Source organism: Lepus europaeus, chromosome 1 (genome assembly GCF_033115175.1).
Source record: "Lepus europaeus isolate LE1 chromosome 1, mLepTim1.pri, whole genome shotgun sequence".
In the NCBI taxonomy this organism is placed as follows: domain Eukaryota; kingdom Metazoa; phylum Chordata; class Mammalia; order Lagomorpha; family Leporidae; genus Lepus; species Lepus europaeus.
Genome location: NC_084827.1, coordinates 25,230,239 through 25,252,006, shown reverse-complemented (window position 1 = coordinate 25,252,006; position 21,768 = coordinate 25,230,239). Strand labels below are relative to the sequence as shown.

At 37.3% G+C, this 21,768-nt stretch overlaps 1 protein-coding gene and 1 pseudogene across 1 annotated transcript in view; one reads left to right on the top strand and one right to left on the bottom strand.

Annotated features, from left to right (window-relative positions):
• IQUB (IQ motif and ubiquitin domain containing) overlaps positions 1-21,768 on the bottom strand; it is a 101,410-nt gene that overhangs the window by 38,941 nt on the left and 40,701 nt on the right. Inside the window, exon 7 of the mRNA XM_062195287.1 lies at positions 15,426-15,601. Coding sequence (XP_062051271.1) covers positions 15,426-15,601 — 176 coding nt within the window. The remainder of the gene's footprint in view (positions 1-15,425; positions 15,602-21,768) is intronic.
• On the top strand, positions 19,505-20,542 carry LOC133764856 (survival of motor neuron-related-splicing factor 30-like; annotated as a pseudogene).

The following is a 21,768-nucleotide window of genomic DNA, read 5'->3' as shown; positions in this document are numbered from 1 at the left end:
TTTTTGTGGAGCAACTGTGACAATCTTCAATATATTTATATTTAAAAACATACTAAAAAGGGGACTTTGTGCATTGTGTTTAGGTTTATTTTTTGGTGTCCCATAAAAATAAACCTAAACAAATTCAAAATCCTTCACAAAGCAGAAATCCATAGTGAAACAGCTATACAGTTGGCCTTCTGTATCCTCTGTATCCTTGTATTTCACATCTTGGAATTCAATCAACCAAAGAAGGAAAATATTTTGGAAAAAAGGTTTCATCTGTGCTGAACATGTATAGACCTTTTCTTTTTGTCATTATTTCCAAAACAATACAGTATTAACACCTATTTACATAGCATTTATATTGTATTAGGTAGTAAGTAAACTACAGATTATTTAAAGCAAACAGGAGGGTGTGCAAAGGTTATAGGCAAATACTACATCATTTTATGTAAGGTACTTAAGAATCCATGGACTTTGGTATCCTCCATGGTCCTGGAACCTATCCTCCATGGATATGAAAGACTAAATCATTTTGCTATGCTACCTTACGAGTCCTGTGGTCCCTACCTCTCTGATATTCCCTAAGATTCTCATTTCCTATTTCCCAATATGCATTGGTACCTCCCAACCTCGCTCACCTCCTGAATTGAGGGCAACAGATGGAGTTTACTCTCTTTGAAGCTCATCTAAGGACTCCCACATTAAGAATTCAGAGATCAGAGGCAGTTGTTGATGGAATGAGTCTACAGACTCAGCAACACAAGAATAATCTATAATCATGTTACTTCTGACTACCACTAATTCAGTTCCGTCTTACTGAGATTTTAAGAGAAAATATAATCACCAGCTATTTCAGTTAAACCTTATCTATAGTTTCTCTTCACTTTCCAGTATAGAGCTGCTAGATTTCTTTCCCTAATTATAATTTTTCAGAAACAAAGTTCTGTTAATCCCAATTCTTAACTGTTCAAGTGTCAAATGCTTTTGTAAATTACTTGATGTTCACTTTAGAGTCCATGTAGCTTGCTTTATGCCTATTTTGAATTATTTAATCTTTAAATGTGATATAATTTTGAACCTTAAATAGAAGCTCTATGTATTGGAATAAAACAGCAGGAATGTTGACTAACCAAATACAGGTATAATATAATGCTGTATTTTAAATAACAATATAATAAGTAATTTTTTTAGTTCTAACTTCAATTTACTTTCAATTTTTACATTTTATACTAGCAAGATTGCATTGGTAACCATAAGGCTAATTCTTAAAAACAACTATATCTGATATGTTTTCAGAGTAATGGTATTATATCCTGATGAGAACCAAAATGAGTGTTGTTTAGAGTTAGGAAATTTCACCCAAAAATTTAAATTCTCAGTTTTGATCCAGTAAAGGCAAAGCTGCAGTCCTATAATTAATTTATTTTGTTATTTGATAAATATATTAAATAAAACATTAATAATAAAGTAGTTTATCACTTAATTTTGAGTACTTAGAAATACAGAAATTTTAAATGAATATAGCCTTGTTTTGGACAGACCTCATAATTAATTTTAATACTTATTTCAAAGCTTCTTTAGAAAGTGGTTAGAAAGTAATCTTAAGCTAAGTCTCATATTGCAGTATTCTTTTTTTTTTTTTTTTGACAGGCAGAGTGGACAGTGAGAGAGAGAGACAGAGAGAAAGGTCTTCCTTTGCCGTTGGTTCACCCTCCGATGGCCGCCGCGGTTGGCGCGCTGTGGCCGGTGCACCGCGCTGATCAGATGGCAGGAGCCAGGTGCTTCTCCTGGTCTCCCATGGGGTGCAGGGCCCAAGGACTCGGGCCATCCTCCACTGCATTCCCTGGCCACAGCAGAGAGCTGGCCTGGAAGAGGGGCAGCGGGACAGAACCGGCGCCCCGACCGGGACTAGAACCCGGTGTGCCGGCGCCGCAAGGCGGTCATATTGCAGTATTCTAAAGTCTATCTAACATCTTAATCCTTTTGCACATAATTTTCCTCAGATTGGCTCTATTAAATATAATTTTCTTTTGGAGCTGGCATTGAGGCATTAATTAATCCTCCACCTGCAATGGGAGCATCCCAGTATAGGCCCCAGTTCTTGCCCCAGTTGCTCATCTTTGATTCAGATCCCTGTTGATACACCTAGGAAAGCAGCTTAAGGTGGCCCAAGTGCTTGGGCCCTTCTATCCAATGAGAAATTCAGAAGAAGCTCCTGGCTCCTGACTTCATCCTGGCCCAGACCTGGCCATTGCAGACATTTGGGGAGTGAACCAGTAGATAGAAGATCTCTCTCTCGATTTCTCTCTCTCTCTCTCTCTCTCTCTCTCTCTCTCTCTCTCACTCTGCCTTTCAAATAAATAAATCATTTACAAATATATGTATATATAATTTTGTTTTAACCAGAGATACCAACAGTACCTTTTGCTCTACAGGTCAGTAACTTACTTTATTAGTAGTAATCCAAGTGTAATAACCTTTTAATGAAATGTCTACTTTATCTACTTCACTGTATTTTTTCCAGTTGGTGGACTGACATAACTCTATATTCCTTCCAAGTTTTTAAAGCCCTGTGGAATACAGTATTCCATGGAAATAGCTTAGGCTTTTCTAAATACACTCTACCACAAATCCTTCCTGTCCTTCAATTCTGAATTAAAATCCTTCATTTTCCATAAAGAAGTCTCTATGGGAAAATAAGGGGTGATACGAGTAATGACTGCAGATAAATAGATAACTAGAGGTTGCTATGAAGCACCTAACTGCTAAAAAGAAAAAAAATTTAACCTAAAGAATAACCGAAAGATAGCCAGATTAAAGGGAATTGAGAGGTATAATCAAAAAATCCTAGATTTGAAATTCAAGTTCACTAGAGTTGATACCAAGAAGATAGACAAAATCTGTTTAGTAAAACCATTTTTATACTTGGATGTATTTCTGCAAACAGTGATAACTTAGTCTTCAAGTCTAAGCTTCTTTGATTTTAGGCTTTCAGGTGTTTTTTTATTCTGACAGGAAAATGTCAACTTTGCTTATTTCTCTTTCCATTTCCTTATTTCTTTGAATGAACTGGCTGTAATAAGAGATGTACAACAATCATGTTTTCAAATAGCTTTAAAAAATAGCAGCATAATAAATTCCATTTAGCTGACAACAAATGAGACAGTACAGACTCTGAAGGAGAAAAACAGAAGAACAGCAGGAAGACACATTTCAGTGAGGGTAAGGTGGAGGGATAACAAAAACCTCGAGAGGAGCAGCCTTCCACAAAGAAAAGAAATGACTGCACTGTGAAAATATGTCTTTTCTTCCTACTAAATTAGTCTTCAAGTCCCTAAGGGCACAAATTAAGAGAAACCTTAACCCCTCTAAAGCTATTGGGTAGTGATCACTGTTTCCACTGCAAAGGGCCTTTTGTTCATCCATAGTGATACCCTTCTTTACTGTAGTGCTCAGAAAAAGATGGTTGTATTTTTGTATCCCATTAGCTGTTGGCCAGCTGAGTATGGAGAAAAAGCATTAAATTACACAGCTAACAAAAATTGCAGTTTTTTAAGCTTTAAGTTTTAATTGCAATTCAGAACTGATGTTCAAGTAAAAAAAAAAAAAAAGAAAGAAATGGTCTTGACTATGGGGAAAATAGCTTACAGAAATTCAAATTGTCTCACAACACACAAGTTGGGTAAAGAGCACCCAGAAGATATATTAGAGGGGCAAGCACTGTGGTGCAGTGGGTTAAAGCCACTGCTTTCAATGTATACATCCCATATGGGCACCGGTTTGAGGCCTGGCTGCTCTACTTCCGATTTAGCTTCCTATTAATGCACCTGGGAAAGCAGTGGAAGATGGCACAAGTACTTGGGCCCCTGCTCCCATATGGGACACCTAGAAGAAGCTCCTGGCTCCTGGCATCGGATGGGCCCAGCTCTGGCCATTGCAGCCACTAGGGAAGTGAACCAACGGGTGGAAGATCTCTCTCTCTCTCTCTCTCTCTCTCTCTCTCTCTCTTTCTCTCTCTCTCTCTCCTTCTCCCTATCTGTAACTCTGCCTTTCAAATAAATCTATATATACATCTATATCTACTATATCTATATATCTATCTATATATATATTAGAAACCAGCTAATGACCTTTCATTCAAATTTTTGCCTGAATTTCTACACACCTCTACAAGTTTTTTTTAATTCATTTAATAAATATAAATTTACAAAGTACAACTTTTGAATTGTTGCGGCTTTTCCCCCCATAACCTCCCTCCCACCTGCAACCATCCCATCTCCCACTCCCTCTCCCATTCCATTCTTCATCAAGATTCATTTTCAATTATCTTTATATACAGAAGATCAACTTAGTATATACTAAGTAAAGATTTCAACAGACTGCACCCACATAGCCACACAAAGTATAAAGTACTGTTCAAGTAGTAGTTTTACCATTAATTCTCATAGTACAACACATTAAGGACAGAGATCCTACATGGGGAGTAGGTGCACAGTGACTCCCGCTGCTGATTTAACAATTGACACTCTTTTATTTATGGTGTCAGTAATCACCCGAGGCTCTCGTCGTGAGCTGCCAAGGCAATGTAAGCCTCTTGAGTTCACCAACTCTGGTCTTATTTAGACAAGGCCATAGTCAAAGTGCAAGTTCCTTCCTCCCTTCAGAGAAAGGTACCTCCTTCTTTGATGGCCCATTCTTTCCTCTGGGATCTCACTCACAGAGATCTTTCATTCAGGTCATTTTTGCCACAGTGTCTTGGCTTTCCATGCTTGCGAAACTCTCATAGGCCTTTTAGCCAGATCCGAAAGCCTTAAGGGCTGATTCTGACATCTCTACAAGTTTTAAACATGTCATAATCTGTGGAAGTCACTTCCTGAAGTGTTAAAATTACAAATTATTTAATAATTCAAAAAATCTTTGGAGTCAGTTTTTATTAGACCTTTTATTAAGAGTAAGAACTTAGCATAAAATCGATTATGACTTATTAGTTCAGTTCCTTAACTGGACTAATTTAAAATCATATTAATTATTCAGATAAATTCAGAATAAAACAAAAAATAAAGTATTGGGGGCCAGCATTGTGGCACAGCAGATTAAGCCAGGATTTGTGACCACTGCATCTAATATTAGAAAGACAATTCCAGTCCCAGTTGCTTTGCTTCCACTCCAGCTTCCCACTAACGTTCCTGAAAAGGAAGCTAATGGTGGCCCAAATGCTTGGGGCCCTGCCACACATGTGGGAGATATGGATGGTTTCCCTGGATCCTGACTTCAGCCTGGCCCAGCCCTGGCTATTGTAGTCACCTGGGGAGTGAACAAATGGATGAAAGACTCTCTCTATTTATCTCCATTTTCTATCTCTCTCTCTCTTTGTGTGTGTGTGTGTGTGTGTTCCTACCCTCTCCCTGTGATGCTCTTTAAATAACTTTTAAACATTTAAATAAACAAAATACCTGTTCAATAAGCTATATAGTATTTAAAATGAATGAAATTAAGCTAAAGCCAAAACATAAAATTTTATTCTACAAAGTTGTTTCCAAATTATAGGAAAGTAATTATTTCTCTTTAAATATCTATTTTGGGGCCAGTGTTGTGGTGTAGTAAATTAAGCCGCCACCTACAGAACTGGCATCCCATATGGACACAGTTGCTCCTCTTCTGATTCAGCTCCCTGCTAATGTGACTGGGAGGGTAGCAGAGAATGGCCCCAGTGCTTGGGTCCCTGTCAACGTTATAGTGATCAATTTAGAACTTATAATTTGCAGCCGGCACTGTGGCTCACTAGGCTAATCCTCCGCCTGTGGCGCCAGCAACCCGGGTTCTAGTCCCAGTTGGAACGCCAGGTACTAGTCCTGGTAGCTCCTCTTCTAGTCCAGCTCTCTGCTGTGGCCCAAGGAGGCAGCGGAGGATGGCCCAAGTGCTTGGGTCCCTGCACCCGCATGGGAGACCAGGAGGAAGTACCCAGCTCCTGGCTTCGGATCGGCGCAGCGCCAGCCATGGCAGCCATTAGGGGAGTGAACCAACGGAAGGAAGACCTCTCTCTCTCTGTCTCTCTCTCACTGTCTATAACTCTCTCTCTGTCTCTCTCTCTCTCTCTCTCACTGTCTAACTTTGCCTGGCAAAAAAATTTAAAAAAAAAAAAAAAAGAACTTATAGCTTGCATCATGGCTCTGGTTGTTTGCTTTGACATCAGAAAACACTCTAATTTCAGGGATTAATTATAATATGCTTTTTTCTGATGGATCCAGGATGGCTGAATAGGGAAAATAAATGCTGATTTCTGACCCCAGGAAGAAAGGAAAGCTGAGAAAGTGCAGACACTGGGGGAGTTGTTGACAAGTTTGCAGTGGAAGATCTAAGAAAGAAGAGAAACACCGTGGAAGGCTGTGGATAGAACAAACATACAGCAGTGAGCCTGGACACCACTGGCAACTCCACAGCCACGGCTTCTGGGGGGATGCCATCTACTTGAAGCAAGGTGAGGAGAGTCTGCGATAGCCAGTGCCACTGGTGATATTTCTTGAGGGAGAACCTTGCAGATCCCAGTGATTTTGAGTCTGGCCTAGAGTGCTAATAGGCAGCACAGTGCCCAGCTAACCCCATGAAGGGAGAGCACATTGCTATCTCCCTACCCCCCAACAAGTTCACCTGATAACCAGCAGGAAGGCAGAGCCATGTTAATAAGGCAAGTAGAAGCTGATGAGAACACACACAACTGGGGATTTTTTCAGAGGGATACATTTGTCGTCCCCACTGATGTTGAGTCTGGCTTGAAGGGTTGGCAGGGAGCAAGGGGCACATTTAGTTTTGCAAAGTGCTCCTAACTCCTTGCTATACCACAGATGCCTGGACTTCTAGTTTCCAGGAAGAAAAATTGACAGGCAGCTAGCTTGGGAAAAGTCTTTGTTCTCTCCATGGACAAGGAAGACTCACTGGGCTGACAATGGAGCACCTGCTCTCTGTGATTGCAACAGCCCTGAGCTCTGTGTCACTGGGACTTCTATGACTGCACTACAGGCCTTGGGGTACGGTAGGGTCTCTAGGCAGTTGCCATATCTGGCTTCAGAGACTCAGAGTTTAACTGGGATGGGCCATTGCAGAGGGTTCTGTGCCAACACTGAGGACCATGAGGATACTTTGTGTGATCTGTGCACCTGTGTGGGTGGGGTGTGTAGCCACTGTGGGTATTGGTCCCTAGGCAAAGAAGAGGTGAGGCCATGATCATGCCAGCCAAAGTGATCATACCCTCCCCCATACTAATGAAAGAGATCAACTCTGCCCAACTGGGGTGTGACTCTAGACTCTTGCCCCACCCTTCAGCACTGAACACTCTCCCTAGCCCCAACCAGGACATACCACTGGATATCCACTAAAGAAGCAGATATTACATTAAGCCACAGAAGCATAGTTCAAAAATAAAAGCCATCACAGGAAAAAATCAACAAGTGTTTTCACAAATTCCTAAAAATAAATGTAGAGATACAAGAAACATGAACATGGAAGACAATATGATTCCCCAAAAGGAACACAACAAGACTTTAATATTAGAAAGTGAATATGAAGAGATTGAAGGAATACCTGAAAAGGACATCAAAAGAATGATTCTAAGAGCACTCAAAACAACAGAGAAGCAAATACACAAGTTACAGAAATCTATACACAACATGGATGAAAATGTTTGCCAAGAAATAGAGATACTGAAGAAAAATCAAACTGAAATATTAGAAATTAATAATTCAATATGTCAAATAAAAATACAGTGGAAAGTACTAATAACAAAATTCAGTGAGGTAGAACAAGTAATAACTGAGCTACAAGACAAATCTTTTGAAATATCTCAGTAGACAAAAAAGAAAAAAAAATTAGAAAAATCTAAAATAGTGCTCAGGATTTATGAGATACAATCAAATGATCTAATATACATGTAATAGGAGTTCCTGAAGGTGTGGAAAGACAGGATAGATTAGAAGACCAATTTAGTAAAACAATAGCAAAAAATTCCCCTACTATGGACAAGATAGGGACATCTAAGTATAGGAAGCACATAGAACTCACAATAGAAATTATCAGCAAAGATCCTCACCATGACACATTATACTCGAGCTTTCAACAGTAAAAGAAAGATTCTAAAATGTGCACAAGAGAAATGCCAGATTACATTCAAAGGATCTCCAATTAGACTGACACCAGATTTCTCATCAGAATTCCATAGGCTAGGAGACAATGGAAACATAGTTTTTCCCCAAAGGAAAAAAACTGCCAATCCAGAATACTGTATATGCAAATCTCTCATTTATAAAGAGAGGTGAAATAAAGACCTTCCAAATTGAAAGAATTTGTCACTACTCATCCAGCCTTACAAATGATACTTAAGGATGTGCTACACACAGAAACATAAAAAGATAGTCATCATCATGAAAAAATGTGAAGGTAGAAAATCTCATAGTAAGAGGAAAAAAGAAATACAAACCAAATAGGAATATTTTTTGAAAAATGGAAGGACCAAGCTGTTACTTATCAATAATAACTTTGAATGTAAGTGGCTTAAATTCTGCAATTAGAAGATACAGACTGTCTGAACAGATTTAAAAAAATAAGACCCATACACTTGCTGGCTACAAGAAACACACCTCACCAAAAAAGAAACAGACTGAAAGTTAAAGGATAGAAAAAGATATTCCATGCTAACAGAAAGAAAAAAGAGCAAGAGTAGCCTTCCTAATAGCAGACAAGTAGACTTTAACACAAAAATATTAAAAGAGACAAAGAAGGGCATTATGTAATGATTAAATGATCAATTCAACAGTAAGAAGTGACTGTGGTAAAATATATGCACCCAGTGACAGGGCACCTGGCTATTTAAAAGAAATATTAATGGATCTAAGAAGACCTAGACTCAACACAAAAACAATGAGGGACTCCAACACTTTCATCAATGGACAGCTCAACTAAACAAAAAAATATTAACAAATAATAGATCTAATCAACATCATGGACCTTTCAAATGAACCTGATTGATATCTACAGGACATTTCATCCCACAGCTGCAGAATACACATTCTTTTCATCAGTGAATGGAACTTTCTCTAGGATACTGAATATGCTAGGCCATAAAGCAAGTGTCAACAAATTCCAAAACAGTGAAATCATACCATTGTCTTTTCTGACTACAGTAGAATGAAGCTGGAAATTAACAACTTAAGAAATTCTAGAAAACATGCAAACACGTGGATACTGAACAACAGCTCCTGAATGAACAGTGGGTCAAAGAAATAAAAAAAAATCCTAGAAATGAATGAAAATGACAAAACACATACCAAAAGTTATGGGATACAGCAAAAGCAGTGTTAAGAGGAAATTTATAGCAATTAGCACCTACATCAAGAAATTTGAAAAACATCAAATAAATGATCCAACAATGCATCTCAAGAACCTGGAAAAATAAGAATAAAGCAACCCAAAATTAATAGGAGGAAAGAAATAATAAAAATTAGAGAGAAAATAAACAAAATTGAAACCAAAACATTACAAAAGATCAGTGGAATGAAGAGCTGTTCTTTGAAAAAATAAACAAAATTGATACACTATTGGCCCAACTAACTAAAAAAAGGGAGAATATACAAATTAATAAAACCAAAGATGAAAAGGGAGATGTTACAATGGATACCACACAAATAAAAAAACAATCAAGAATTACAACAAACAGATATATGCCAACAAATTAGAAAATCTAGAAGCAATGGGTAGATTTCTCAACATATACAATCAGCTAAAAACAAGTCATTAATATCTCAGAACTCTAATTAGACCAAAAACTGAGACAGAGATTGAATCAGTAATAAAGACTCTCCCAGCAAAGAAAAGCTAGGGCCGGATGGCTTCACTGCTGATTTCTACCAGTCTTTTAAAGAACTAATTCAAATTCTTCTCAAATTATTAAAAACAATTGAAATGGAGGGGGATCCTCCCAAACTCCTTCAGGGGAAGCATCACCTTAATTCCAAAACCAGAAAAGATACAACAAAGAAAAAGAACTATAGACTGATATTCCTGATGAACATGAATGCAAAAATCTCAACAAAATATTAGCTAATCAAATCCAACATATCAGAAAGATCATTCACCAGGACCAAGTGGGATTCACCCATGGCATGCCAGGATGGTTCAATATATGCAAATCAATAAATGTGATACATCACATTGAAGAATAAAGTACATATGCTTATCTCAATAGACACAGAGAACTCGATTGATAAAATACAACATCCTTTAATAATAAAATATTAAGAAAATTCAGTATACAAGAATATTCCTCAAAACAATGAAAGCAATATGGCAACCATAAAACAACATCATATTGAGTGGAGAAAACCTGGAAGTATTTCCAACTAGACAAGGATACCCACTTTATAACTGCTGTTCAATATAGTACTGCAAGTTTTAGCCGGAGCCACAAACTAAGACAAAGAAATCAAATGGATACAAATTGGATGGAGGAAGTCAAATTATCACAGTGTGTAGATGACATGATCCTATATACAGGGGAGCCAAAAGACTCCACTAAGAGACTATTGGAACTCATAAGAGAGTTTGGTAAAGTTGCAGGATATAAAATCAACACACAAAAAATAACCATTTATAGACAGACAATGCCATGGCTGAGATAGAACTTATAAGATCAATATCATTCACAATAGTTACCAAAAAAGCTTAAATACCTTGCAATAAATTTAATCAATGATGTGAAAGACCTCTACAATGAAAATTACAAAAGAAGGAAATAAAAGAAAACACAAAAAATGGAAAAATTTCTATTTCATTGATTAGAAGAATTAGTATCATCAAATGTTCATACTACTCAAAGCAATTTTCAGATTAAATTGATTCCTATCAAAATACCAATGATATTCTTCTCAGATTAAGAAAAAAATGCTAAAATTCATATGGAAACATAGGATATCCCAAATAGCTAAAACAATCTTAAATAACAAAAACAAAGCCAGAAGCATCACAATATCAAATTTTAAAACACACTACAGAGTAGTTACAAACAAAACAGTTTGGTACCTGCGCAAAAATACACATGTTGACTAACGGAACAGAATAGATAGCCCAGAAATTAATCCATGGAGCTACAACTAACTAAACTTTGACAAAGCAGCTAAACTCAATCCCTGAAGAAAGGACAATCTCTTCAACAAATGGTGATGGGAAAATTGGATCTACACATACATTATACAAAAAACCAACTCACAATGGATAGGGATATAAATCTACAACCCAGTACCATCAAATGACTATAGGAAAATGTCAGGGAAACTCTCTAAGATGTTGATATTGCAAAAGACTTCTTGTAAAAGACTCTAGAAGCCCAAGCAATGAAAACAAAAATAGACAAATGGGATTACATCAAGCTTTGAGAAGCTTCTGCACCGCAAAGGAAACACTCAGCGAAGTGAAGAGGCAACAGACACAATGGGAGAAAATATTTGCAGACTATGTAAATGATAAAGGATCAATATCCAGAATCTATAATGAGTTCAAGAAACTCAACAATAACAAAAGAATAATCTAGATAAGAAACGGGCTAAGGACACGAGCACACATTTTTCAAAGATCAAAATATAAATGGCCAACAGTCACATGAAAAAATGCTCAGGATCACTAGCCTTGGTCTAGTGATGCTAAGAGCTGGTGAGACTTTTAGGTGGAAGAGCCCAGGGGGGAGGTGATTGGATCATTAAGGACACTGCCATGTGAAGAAATTTATACGGTTCTCATGGGACTCAGATTATTTCTTATAAAAGGGAAAGACTGGCCTTCAGTTCTCCTGGCTTCTGATTTACCATGTTACCACTCTTGCATGTGTTTCCCTTTATGATGTCATCTGCCATAGGACTTTACCTAGAGGCCAAACTGCTCACCCATGCAATTTTGGACTTTCAGCCATCAAAATTATGAATTAAACAAACCTATTTCTTATAAGTTACCCAGCCTTAGGAATTTTATTATAGCAATGTAAAACATTAATACAAGCAATACCCAAAAACCATCTTCCTAGCACAGAACAACTCTTTCTGTACACAAGATCCTTCTGCATCTCTGTTCTACCTCCACCAACTTACCAAAGTATTTTCCAAACAATGAAAACAAAAACTTCCTCACTGGAATTCTTGTGAACAAGATTTCTTTATCTAACCTTCTTTGAGCAAGATTCACATAAAGTCCACTGAGGGTGCTAATACTTCATGAGAAAGGGTAACAATCAAGAGTAGACTTTTGGGTTACTTTTATATGTTGGGGTTTGATCTACTTAGGAGCTGTCTCCATAAGAGTTTAGGAGGAAAAAAGCTTACAGACATTGCTAGACAAGCAGCACTAGGCGGGGAGGTGTTCTGAGCTTAAAAAAAATAAACATTATATAAGTATTTGCAATGATTAAATTTAAAATAGCTTACATGAAACAGAAAGTGGCAATGACAGCACAAGTTAGAAATCTACAGAAGGTCAAGCCACAAATAAAGAGAAGTTCCCCCCATCGTCTCCCCAGTTCCTTCAAACATGTGTGTTACTCTGGAAAAAGGCTATCCTATCTGATGTCATTAACAATCAGATATATAAGTAACTGTTCCCAGTGACAAAGCTGGAAGCAAGACAAAGCAACTTGCTAAGAGAATATGTTTAATTTGAAATATAACACTGGGGAAATATGAATGTTATGGCTTCTATAAAGTAGACCCATCTTTCCTAGAGTTAAGATATCCAATAATCTAAAATGATAGTATCTAGATTATATAATTTATTGATGATAATTGGAATATAAAATTATACCACTTCTATTTCTGTACCTTCCTTCACAAGCATTCATTGATATTCTGTCAAAAGCAATGTGCTAAAATAGGAGGTGCAGACAAAAGTCAGCTTCAGTCATAAGAAATTCAGAATCTAGGAATTATTCAGACATTCAAACAGATATAATAAGGGTTGACCACTAAAAACAAAGACAGAGTTGAGATAGAGTCTAATGAGGGCGTATAATACAGGCTAACGACAGAACATCAGTTCCTTTCTGGAAGAAGCCATCTATGCTTGTTTGAAAGGGTGAGAAAGGAAGGAGAGAAGATTCCATGTAGAGGGAAAATCAGTTGCAAAAGCATCAAGGGTACACAGTATTTCTGGGCACAAGCAGATAATTGATCATGGCTGGTGAAGTGTGGGTATGAATGTGCACTGAGAGATGACAGTGCGACAACAGTGTCATGTGCTTGGTGTGCAGAGGCAACATCACAAAAATACTTGTTCTCTGAGGGCAACAGGGAAAAAAAAGGATCAGAATTTTGTTTATGGATGTGAGAGAAGTGAATTAAGTGACTCTATAAGCAATAACCTAATTTGGAAATATAAAGTAATCCAGATGAGAAGGAAAATCAGATTCAATTAAATCAGTGTCAAGTTCACACACACACAAGCCAAGGCAAGGCAAAGAGGATGCCAGGCGAGACAGAGAGGAATTGTCCCAAAGCAGTTCCCCAGAAGTCACATCCTTTCATGCTCCAGGAAAATCACAAGGCATTCCAACAGGCCTCACGTTAGCTGGTCTTTGCCTAAATAACCCTATGCAAGGGCACAAAGGCACAATAGCAGAGCTATTTCCAGTAAAGATTCAAGGAGCTGTAAACAGTAATAGAACAGGCCAGCACCGCGGCTCACTAGGTTAATCCTCCGCCTGTGGCGCTGACACCCTGGGTTCTAGTCCCAGTTGGGGCACCAGATTCTGTCCCAGTTGCTCCTCTTCCAGTCCAGCTCTCTGCTGTGGCCCAGGAGAGCAGTGGAGGATGGCCCAAGCCCTTGGGCCCTGCACCCGCATGGGAGACTAGGAGGAAGCACCTGGCTCCTGGCTTCGGATTGGCACAGTGGCCACTCGCAGGGTGAACCTTTCTCTCTGTCTCTCTCTCTCTCTGTCACTAACTCTGCCAGTCCAAAAAAAAAAAGCAGTAATAGAATAGTTTGTTGGTAGATGGGGAAATCAAAAATAACATACAGTCTAAAGCAAATAGTTGATGGGGAAGCATCCATAGAGATAGATTGCGTGTATGCTGCAGGATAGGATCAGCTTGTGAGTGAGTGGGGCAAGGGAAGGTGAGAAGACTTAGGGTATCCATGTCAATGTGTACTCTTTAAGATATTTGTAGAGCAATGACAGTAGGCAATTGGACACATGATTTGGAAACTCCTAAAAGAGTCTAGCTCTGGAACTGTAAAGAGTTACAGGATACAGGTAGCCGTTAACACCACCAGTAAACATACATCAACTAGGAGAATATTCAAATTAGGAGAAAGGCATTTAGAAAATTAAAAATAAACAGTTGTTAATTAATAATCATCATGGATTAGAAACAATACTGGCTGGGGCTAGCACTGAAGAGTGGCAGGTAAAGCAGTCTGCAGTTGTGGCATCCCATACATGCACTGGTTTGAGTCCTGGATGCTCCACTTCTGATCCAGAGAGAGCTATGGCCTGAGAAAACAGTAGAATATGGCCAAAATCCTTGAGCCCCTGAACGTGTGTGGGAGACCTGGAAGAAACTCCTAGCTCCTGGCTTCAGATCAGCTCAGCTTCAGCCACTGTGGCCACTTAGGGAGTGTACCAGCAGATGAAAGACTTCTCTCTCTCAATCTCTCTCTCTCTCTCAACCAATCTCTCTCTCTCCTGCCTCCCTGTAACTCTGCCTTTCAAATAAATTAAAAGAAATCTTTTAAAAAGAAGAAAAAGAAGAAACAATATTGGCTAATATCTTGAAGAACTGTATTCCTCTTCTTCTTATGGCTGGATTGACTACTAATTGCTTGGAAAGATCAGGTTTATAAAAGGAAATTGGTCACTATGGAAACAGGCTATTCAATATCAAATAGGCATGTTGACCACAAAAGGGTAATTACTTTATTTTTTACCTTAATTGCCTGTTTTTGTGGTCTTCAATAATCATGTATCCTTTTGTGCAGAAATTTCCTGCCAGGTTATGATGCAGTAAGCCGAAGCAAACACACTAGTCTCCAGCTAACTTCCCCAGGTTGCTTACCATCAGGACATTTTGTGACTTTAACACTCCATACTTCTATCAGGGTGCAACTAATTAATTTATTTTGCTAGCCTAAATCTAAAATGAACTGAGTCACACGAAAATGTTTCCATCTTTTCCTTCATGGTCAAATCTCTTTAGTGAAGAACATGTCAAATTATGTTAGTTGTCAATCTGTATTCTAGGCTGCAGTTAAAATCTAAAGCATATTGTATTCACATGAAAAAATAAGAAAGAGAATTTAAAGAAATGTTTGTCAAAATGTGCAACAAAATTCATGGAAATTCTTATGATTAATGATTGTTCCACCTTTTTAAACTAAGGACACATTCATATTTAAATAGTATTTATTTCACTGACCTTATCCAAAAAAGCTTGTATTGCTGCTTCCTGGCTCGTCATAGAAGCATCGTATCTATGTCTCCCAATGGAAGCAATTAACTGGGTCTCTTTTTCCAGCAGTTCACATAAAGCAGCTTTCCTTTCAGCTCCAATGAAAGACTGGTTAATGCGTTTAAGTTCTTTTTGCTTCCACACTAAAGGAATAACATGAAAGACTCTTGAGTTTCAAAAATCCCAAATCTTTACAGAGCATTTTTACCATCACAGTTTATTTTTGTACCATTTCAAACAATATACATTGATAGAATCATCCATACTCTATACCTGATATGTGGAGACAAGATAGGATGAAACAGAAGCTAAAAGACATGAAGCAAGCAGTAAAAATAAAGTCAAGCAGATGAGCAAAAAGAAATCTGTTCAGATAGCATCAAATTATGCCATCCAGTCAACATGTACACTCACCAGCACTGAAAAAAAAATATGGCTTGGGTTTTGTGGTAGCCATAAACATGTAGTACTCAGATTCCCCTTCAAGAGAGGACCTGCCACAAGGAGTACTTGTAGTTGACAATTCCAATACTTTGGATCTGCTGCAGTGTTAGAACAAAGGCCACACTCTGCCCACAAAGCTCTCAATCAATTACAGCAAACCAGGAGGGAATCAGGGCCTGCCTTGTGTCTGCCCCAAAATAGTTTTCTGTGATCAATCACATAAGTGCTGATTGATGAGATGGCTTAGATTTCATCAGGCTGTATTAGTTTGAGATTCGCCAGACCCCATTCTTTTTTCCTTTCCTCTCTCAGGGTCTACAGGTTTTAAACATATTTCCAATCTGAAGACCTGCTACCTCACCCCTTGTCTTTCATGTCTAACTCTACCTTGCTGTCTCCTTCCTTGTGTACCCCAAATGATACAGTTTTGTATAGAACTGTTGACTTTGTTTCCTTCCTTCAATTATGTACCATTTTCCATTTCTTCACAAAGTCCTACATTAAAGCAGTAAACATATAATTACATTTACTCTCTTTTTAAAAAAGAAACATTTATTTATTTTAAAGGCAGAGTTACAGAAAGAGAGACAGACAGACAGACAAAAAGAGATCTATCCACTGGTTCACTCCTCAAACATCTATAGCAGCTGGCTGGGCCAGGCCAAAGCCAAGAACCAGGAGCTTCATCTAGGTCTCCCATATGGATGCAGGGGCCCAAGGACTTGGGCCATATCTGCTGCTGTCTCAGGCATATTAGTAGGGAACTGGATCGGAAGTGGAGCAGCCAGGACACAAACCGGTGCTCATATGGGTTGCCAGTGTCACATGCAGCAGCTTAACCCCCTATGCCCCGTCTCTGGCCCCTATATTTACCTTTGCTCAATTGTTATAATGTTTCTGACATGTTTAGGTATTGATTGCTATCAATACAGAAGACAAAACATAAAATGTCAAAAACTTTTATTAGATTCACCCTATATAAAGAACATCATATCATATTCTCAAAATTAACCTGTATCATAAAATATGGATTGCTACATTTTACTCCAAACTTAAGTGAATAAAACTTTTTGAGCTCAGATATATGCATTTTAACATGTGTTCCATTCAGTTCTTATAAACAATTTTGGGAAGAAAATTATTTTTTAGCCCACATTTCAAATGTAACAATCTTATCCACACTATCTGAAGCACGGGGTCACAAATACTCTTAGAAATTAAATCCAGCCCCTTGTTTAACCTCCCAGCAGTTTGGACAGGTTCTATTTGCCTACTGTAGTCTTAGTAATTGTGTGGGAGGCAACAGAGTTAATTTTTTTCTGACTATATAACATTTCTTTGAGTATCTGAATATAGCTGTTACATCCCACTTCTCTTCCGCAGATGTAAACACTTCCATTTCTTAAACTTCAGACCATTTGATGTCACTTCCTTTACAACCAAAGTTCCTCTAGTTTAATCACAGTATCTTGTAAAATATGGCACACAAAATTCCTATCAAGGCAAAGCCTCCTACACAAGCAGCTACCTCCCTTCTCCCAGGTCTCTACTGAAATGATACAAGAAATATGAAAGGAGGGAGAAGAAAGTCTTGAATCAGTACAAGAAATTCAAGAGCATTGGGTCCATATGGTAAAAGTCTTGAGTAAGTTCTAAAAAATATAGTACAGATAGTATTGAATAAATGAAAGACATGGCCAAAAAGGTACACAAATACTGAGTCCAGACTGTTGTTGGGTCTCAGAAGATGGACATTGTAGCAGAAGATGGCAAATATCAGTTTAAGTGACTCAGAGCTAGAGAAAACTTTAGGCGATGGCTCCATTTCACATGATAGTTCACCATGCTATAAGAGAGGCTTTGAAACACTTTAAGAATGCCGAACATTTCAACTTACTGAGGAAGATAATGACACATGGGATGCCAGTGCTTTAGACCAGGAAGTTAACCCCCTGCACCACAGCACTGGCCTCAGACATTTACTTAATTAATCATTAATAATAGCCACGTAAATCCTTTCTTTTACATGGAGATAATTCATCATTATATTGTCAAAATGATAAAGTTTTAATGTCTCATGAAAGGAATTAAGGCTTCTTTCTCTGATATGGTTACTATAACTACCAAAACCCTATCTCTATTATTATTATTATTTTATTTTAAAATGTTCCAAACAGAGGCTGGCATTGTGGCAAAGCAGGTTAAGCTACCACCTGCAATGCCAATATCCCATATGAGTGCTGGTATGAGTCCAAGCTGCTCCATTTCGGATCCAGCTACCTACTAATGTTGCTGGGAAGGCAGCAGATGACCCAAATCCATAGGTCTTTGACACTCATTTGGGAGACCAGATCAAGTTTCAAGCTCCTGACTCCAGCCTGGCCCAGCCCCAGCCATTGTGGATATTTGTATAGTGAACTAGCAGAAGGAAGAAATATATCTCTGTGCTTCTCCCTCTCCTTACCTTTCAAATAAATAAATAAATAAATGTTTTAAATACTTTTAAAACTATGCCTATTTTTTAAAAATTTTAAAAATACAGAAAATTATAAAAATATTCAAGGGTCACAAGAAGATTTAATAATTTTTAACATTTGCCATGTACACTTCATATGTAAATATTATACTGATAGTAATTATAGTTTATATATTGTTTATTCAAATGCATATCATTTTTCTAAAAATTAGGAAATAATATAGCATCAGATTCACGACAAAGATCATAAAGTGAAGAAAGAAGGGTATAGTATCATATAAGGGATATAATTCAAAGAAGACCAAATCTGAAAACATCTATATGTTAAATAATATGGCATCCACACACTTTTATAATTTAGATATTTTTATTTTTATATATCCTATATATAAACTTCCACATATGAAAGAAACCATATGCAATTTGTCTTTCTGTGTCTGAATTCACTTGGAATAATGTTCCCCAGTTTCATCCATTTTGTTGCAAATGTCAGGTTTTAATTCTTTATATGGCTAAGTAATGTTCCATCATGTATACATACCACCTTTTCTTTACGCAGACATCCACTGATGAACTTCTAGGTTGATCCAATATATTTGCTATTTTAAGAACTCAGATGCCTTAAATACAACAGTGCAAGTATCTCTTTTATACCTTGACTTCATTTCCTTTTGATATATTCCCAAAGTGGGAGAGCTGGGTCCTGTGGTAGATCTATATTTAGTTTTTTCAGTAATCACCATACTGCTTCCCATAATAACTGTACTAACTGGCATTCTGATCAACAGTATATCGGGATTCCCTTTTATACACATATTTGCCAGCAATTTTTTTAACTTATGGTTAAAGCCATTCTAACTAGAGTAAGATAATAACTCATTGTGATTTTATTTGCATTTCCTTTATGGATAGTGATACTGAGCATTTTTCATGCATTAGCTATTTGTAGTTCTCCTTTTGAAAAATGTCTAGCTCTGCAGACCGAGTTTTTTCTTTTTCACACCTATTGGCCTTGTTGTCGTCATGGATATTTTTCCTATTGCTGCTGCCCCTGTTGCCACTGCCACCATCACTGGGCTAATTTGCCCCTTTCCCTTCCCACTGCCCCACCACCACACCACACAAGATGTCCAAGGATCTAGCAAAGCAACTGGCAAGCTACAAAGCTCAACTCCAGCAAGCTGAAGCTCCATTATTCGGAAATGGAGAAAATGAAGATTTGCTAAAATTGTAGAAAAATTTACAAGAATATTAGGACTCAAACAAATTTAACTTATCTGAGAAGGGTTCCAGATTTGGTATTCTGAAATAGTTTATCTGAGCATAATTAAGTGGCTCTCCATATCCTTGAAATGCCTTCCTTCAGTAGAGTACTTGAGTACACCCACTTTGACCTGCTGATATGTAGATCACAACACCTGATGCTTCCTGGAATTGCTGATTCTGTAACCACTGCCCATCTGTCTGTCACTGAAGGAACAGTTTCAGAACTCAGACCCAGCGGGGAGGAAAAGTAATTAATGGAAGTCATAGAACTAACCAAAGACCTTCTGTCAACTCAACCCTCTGAAACCTTCAGAGAGTTTTGCTTCTACTCAGCCCACTCCTTTATAGAAAGTAGGAGACAAATGTATGGCAATCTGGAGTGAAGGTGGACAGAGTTACGAACCAGAAATTGAGGAGATACATTAAAAAAACGGCATTGCTGCAATCACCTTTGCTGGTTATGGCAATGCTGAAGTAACACCACTGTTGAAGGGAGGAAGGCAAAGGAGGACAGTGGCAACAAATCCATGTCAAAAAAAGAAATGATTGTCCAGTAACATGAGTATAAAAAGAAGATTGGTTTGGAAAAAAAGCACAGAGAATAAGAGTTTGAACAGGAAACAGAGGACCAGAAGGTGAAATGCAACAATTCAACAACAGAGCCTGGTAAAGTGGAGCATTTTTGCTTCACCAGAGAGTACAACTGGCAAAGATGAAGCAGGAACTTATGAAATTGCTGATAAACCCATGACACAATATCAAGATATCTCTAAACACAATGTCAGGCATTTGATGCCTCAATAATCAGAAAAACTGTTGGATTTCATCTCTGCAGGGCTTTACATTTACCTTTTTATCCTTATATTTTTCTAAAGGTAAATTATTTGTTAGATGAGTAAGGAAGATATCAATGTCATTGTTTGCTTCAGTAATGAGACTTGAAGAAACTGCATTTGAGAACTGCTATTTGTTTAACTTTTTTCATTACTACTATCACAGTTCCCTCAAAGTTTGTTGAATAAAGCAACTTTTTTAGATAGGTGCTGTTAGTACAGCACTAAATGAATTACTAAGATCTTAATATCATGCCCCCACTAAACTGATAGTACATCCTTTTTATTATGAGTCATAATGGAATTTTCATATGCTTTGAACTTAACATATCCTAGCAGTTCTTAGAAGTATCAGGGCAAAACACCAACCTGCTAAAGAGATCTTTATATATATATAAAATATATATAAAAATATAAATAATGTATATAAATGTATAAAATATATAAATATATATATATAAGTCTTCAATTTTAAAACCTAGCTATTGTCCAGTTAAGCTTAAATATGAGTTAATTTGTAAATAGCCATTTGTTTAGAGTTTTTCCATCAATAACCTTTTTCTAAGCCTGTAAAGCCATCTCTAAAACTGATCTATTTTATGTTCATTCATGGAGTTTTGATTTTATGGGAGAAACCAAACATGTTTAGGATGAGCTGCTGTAAGGTTTGCTGTTTGGCTTTTTTTTTTTTTTTTCGTATGTTGGCTTTTTTTCTTGTGTTGATTTTTCACTTATGATGGTAGTACCATTTTTTGGATGTGTAATGTTTATATGGGAAAACAAAAAGCTGATGTATAGCTCTGTACATAGCATGGATACTATTTTTTGTTAAAAAAATTGAGGCTATATTAATGAACAAGAATACTGAATGTTTCATCATTAAAAATTTTATGTGTTTCTACTGCATTAATCTGGCCATAATTTCCCTGTATATTATGTTCTGTAGCTGACTTTGTAATTTTTGTTAACTAGATTAAGTTGCTAGCATTTGTTGGTGTAAGTGAAAATCACCATTAATCTTGAGTTGAATTTAAGCTAAAAACATGTATAAAAAAGATCTTCTAACTAATAGATGATTTTTAGGTAGTATGTTAATTTTAATTTTATATGTTTAACTTTTATTAAATAAACAGTTTTTAAAATCTAAAAAATAAATGTCTATTTAGGGGCTGGCATTGTGGTGCAGTGGGTTCAGAAAAAAATCAATGATGCCAACATCCAATATCTGAGTGTTGACTTGAATTCTGGCTGCTCCACTTCCTATCCAGCTCACTACTAATGCACCTGAGAA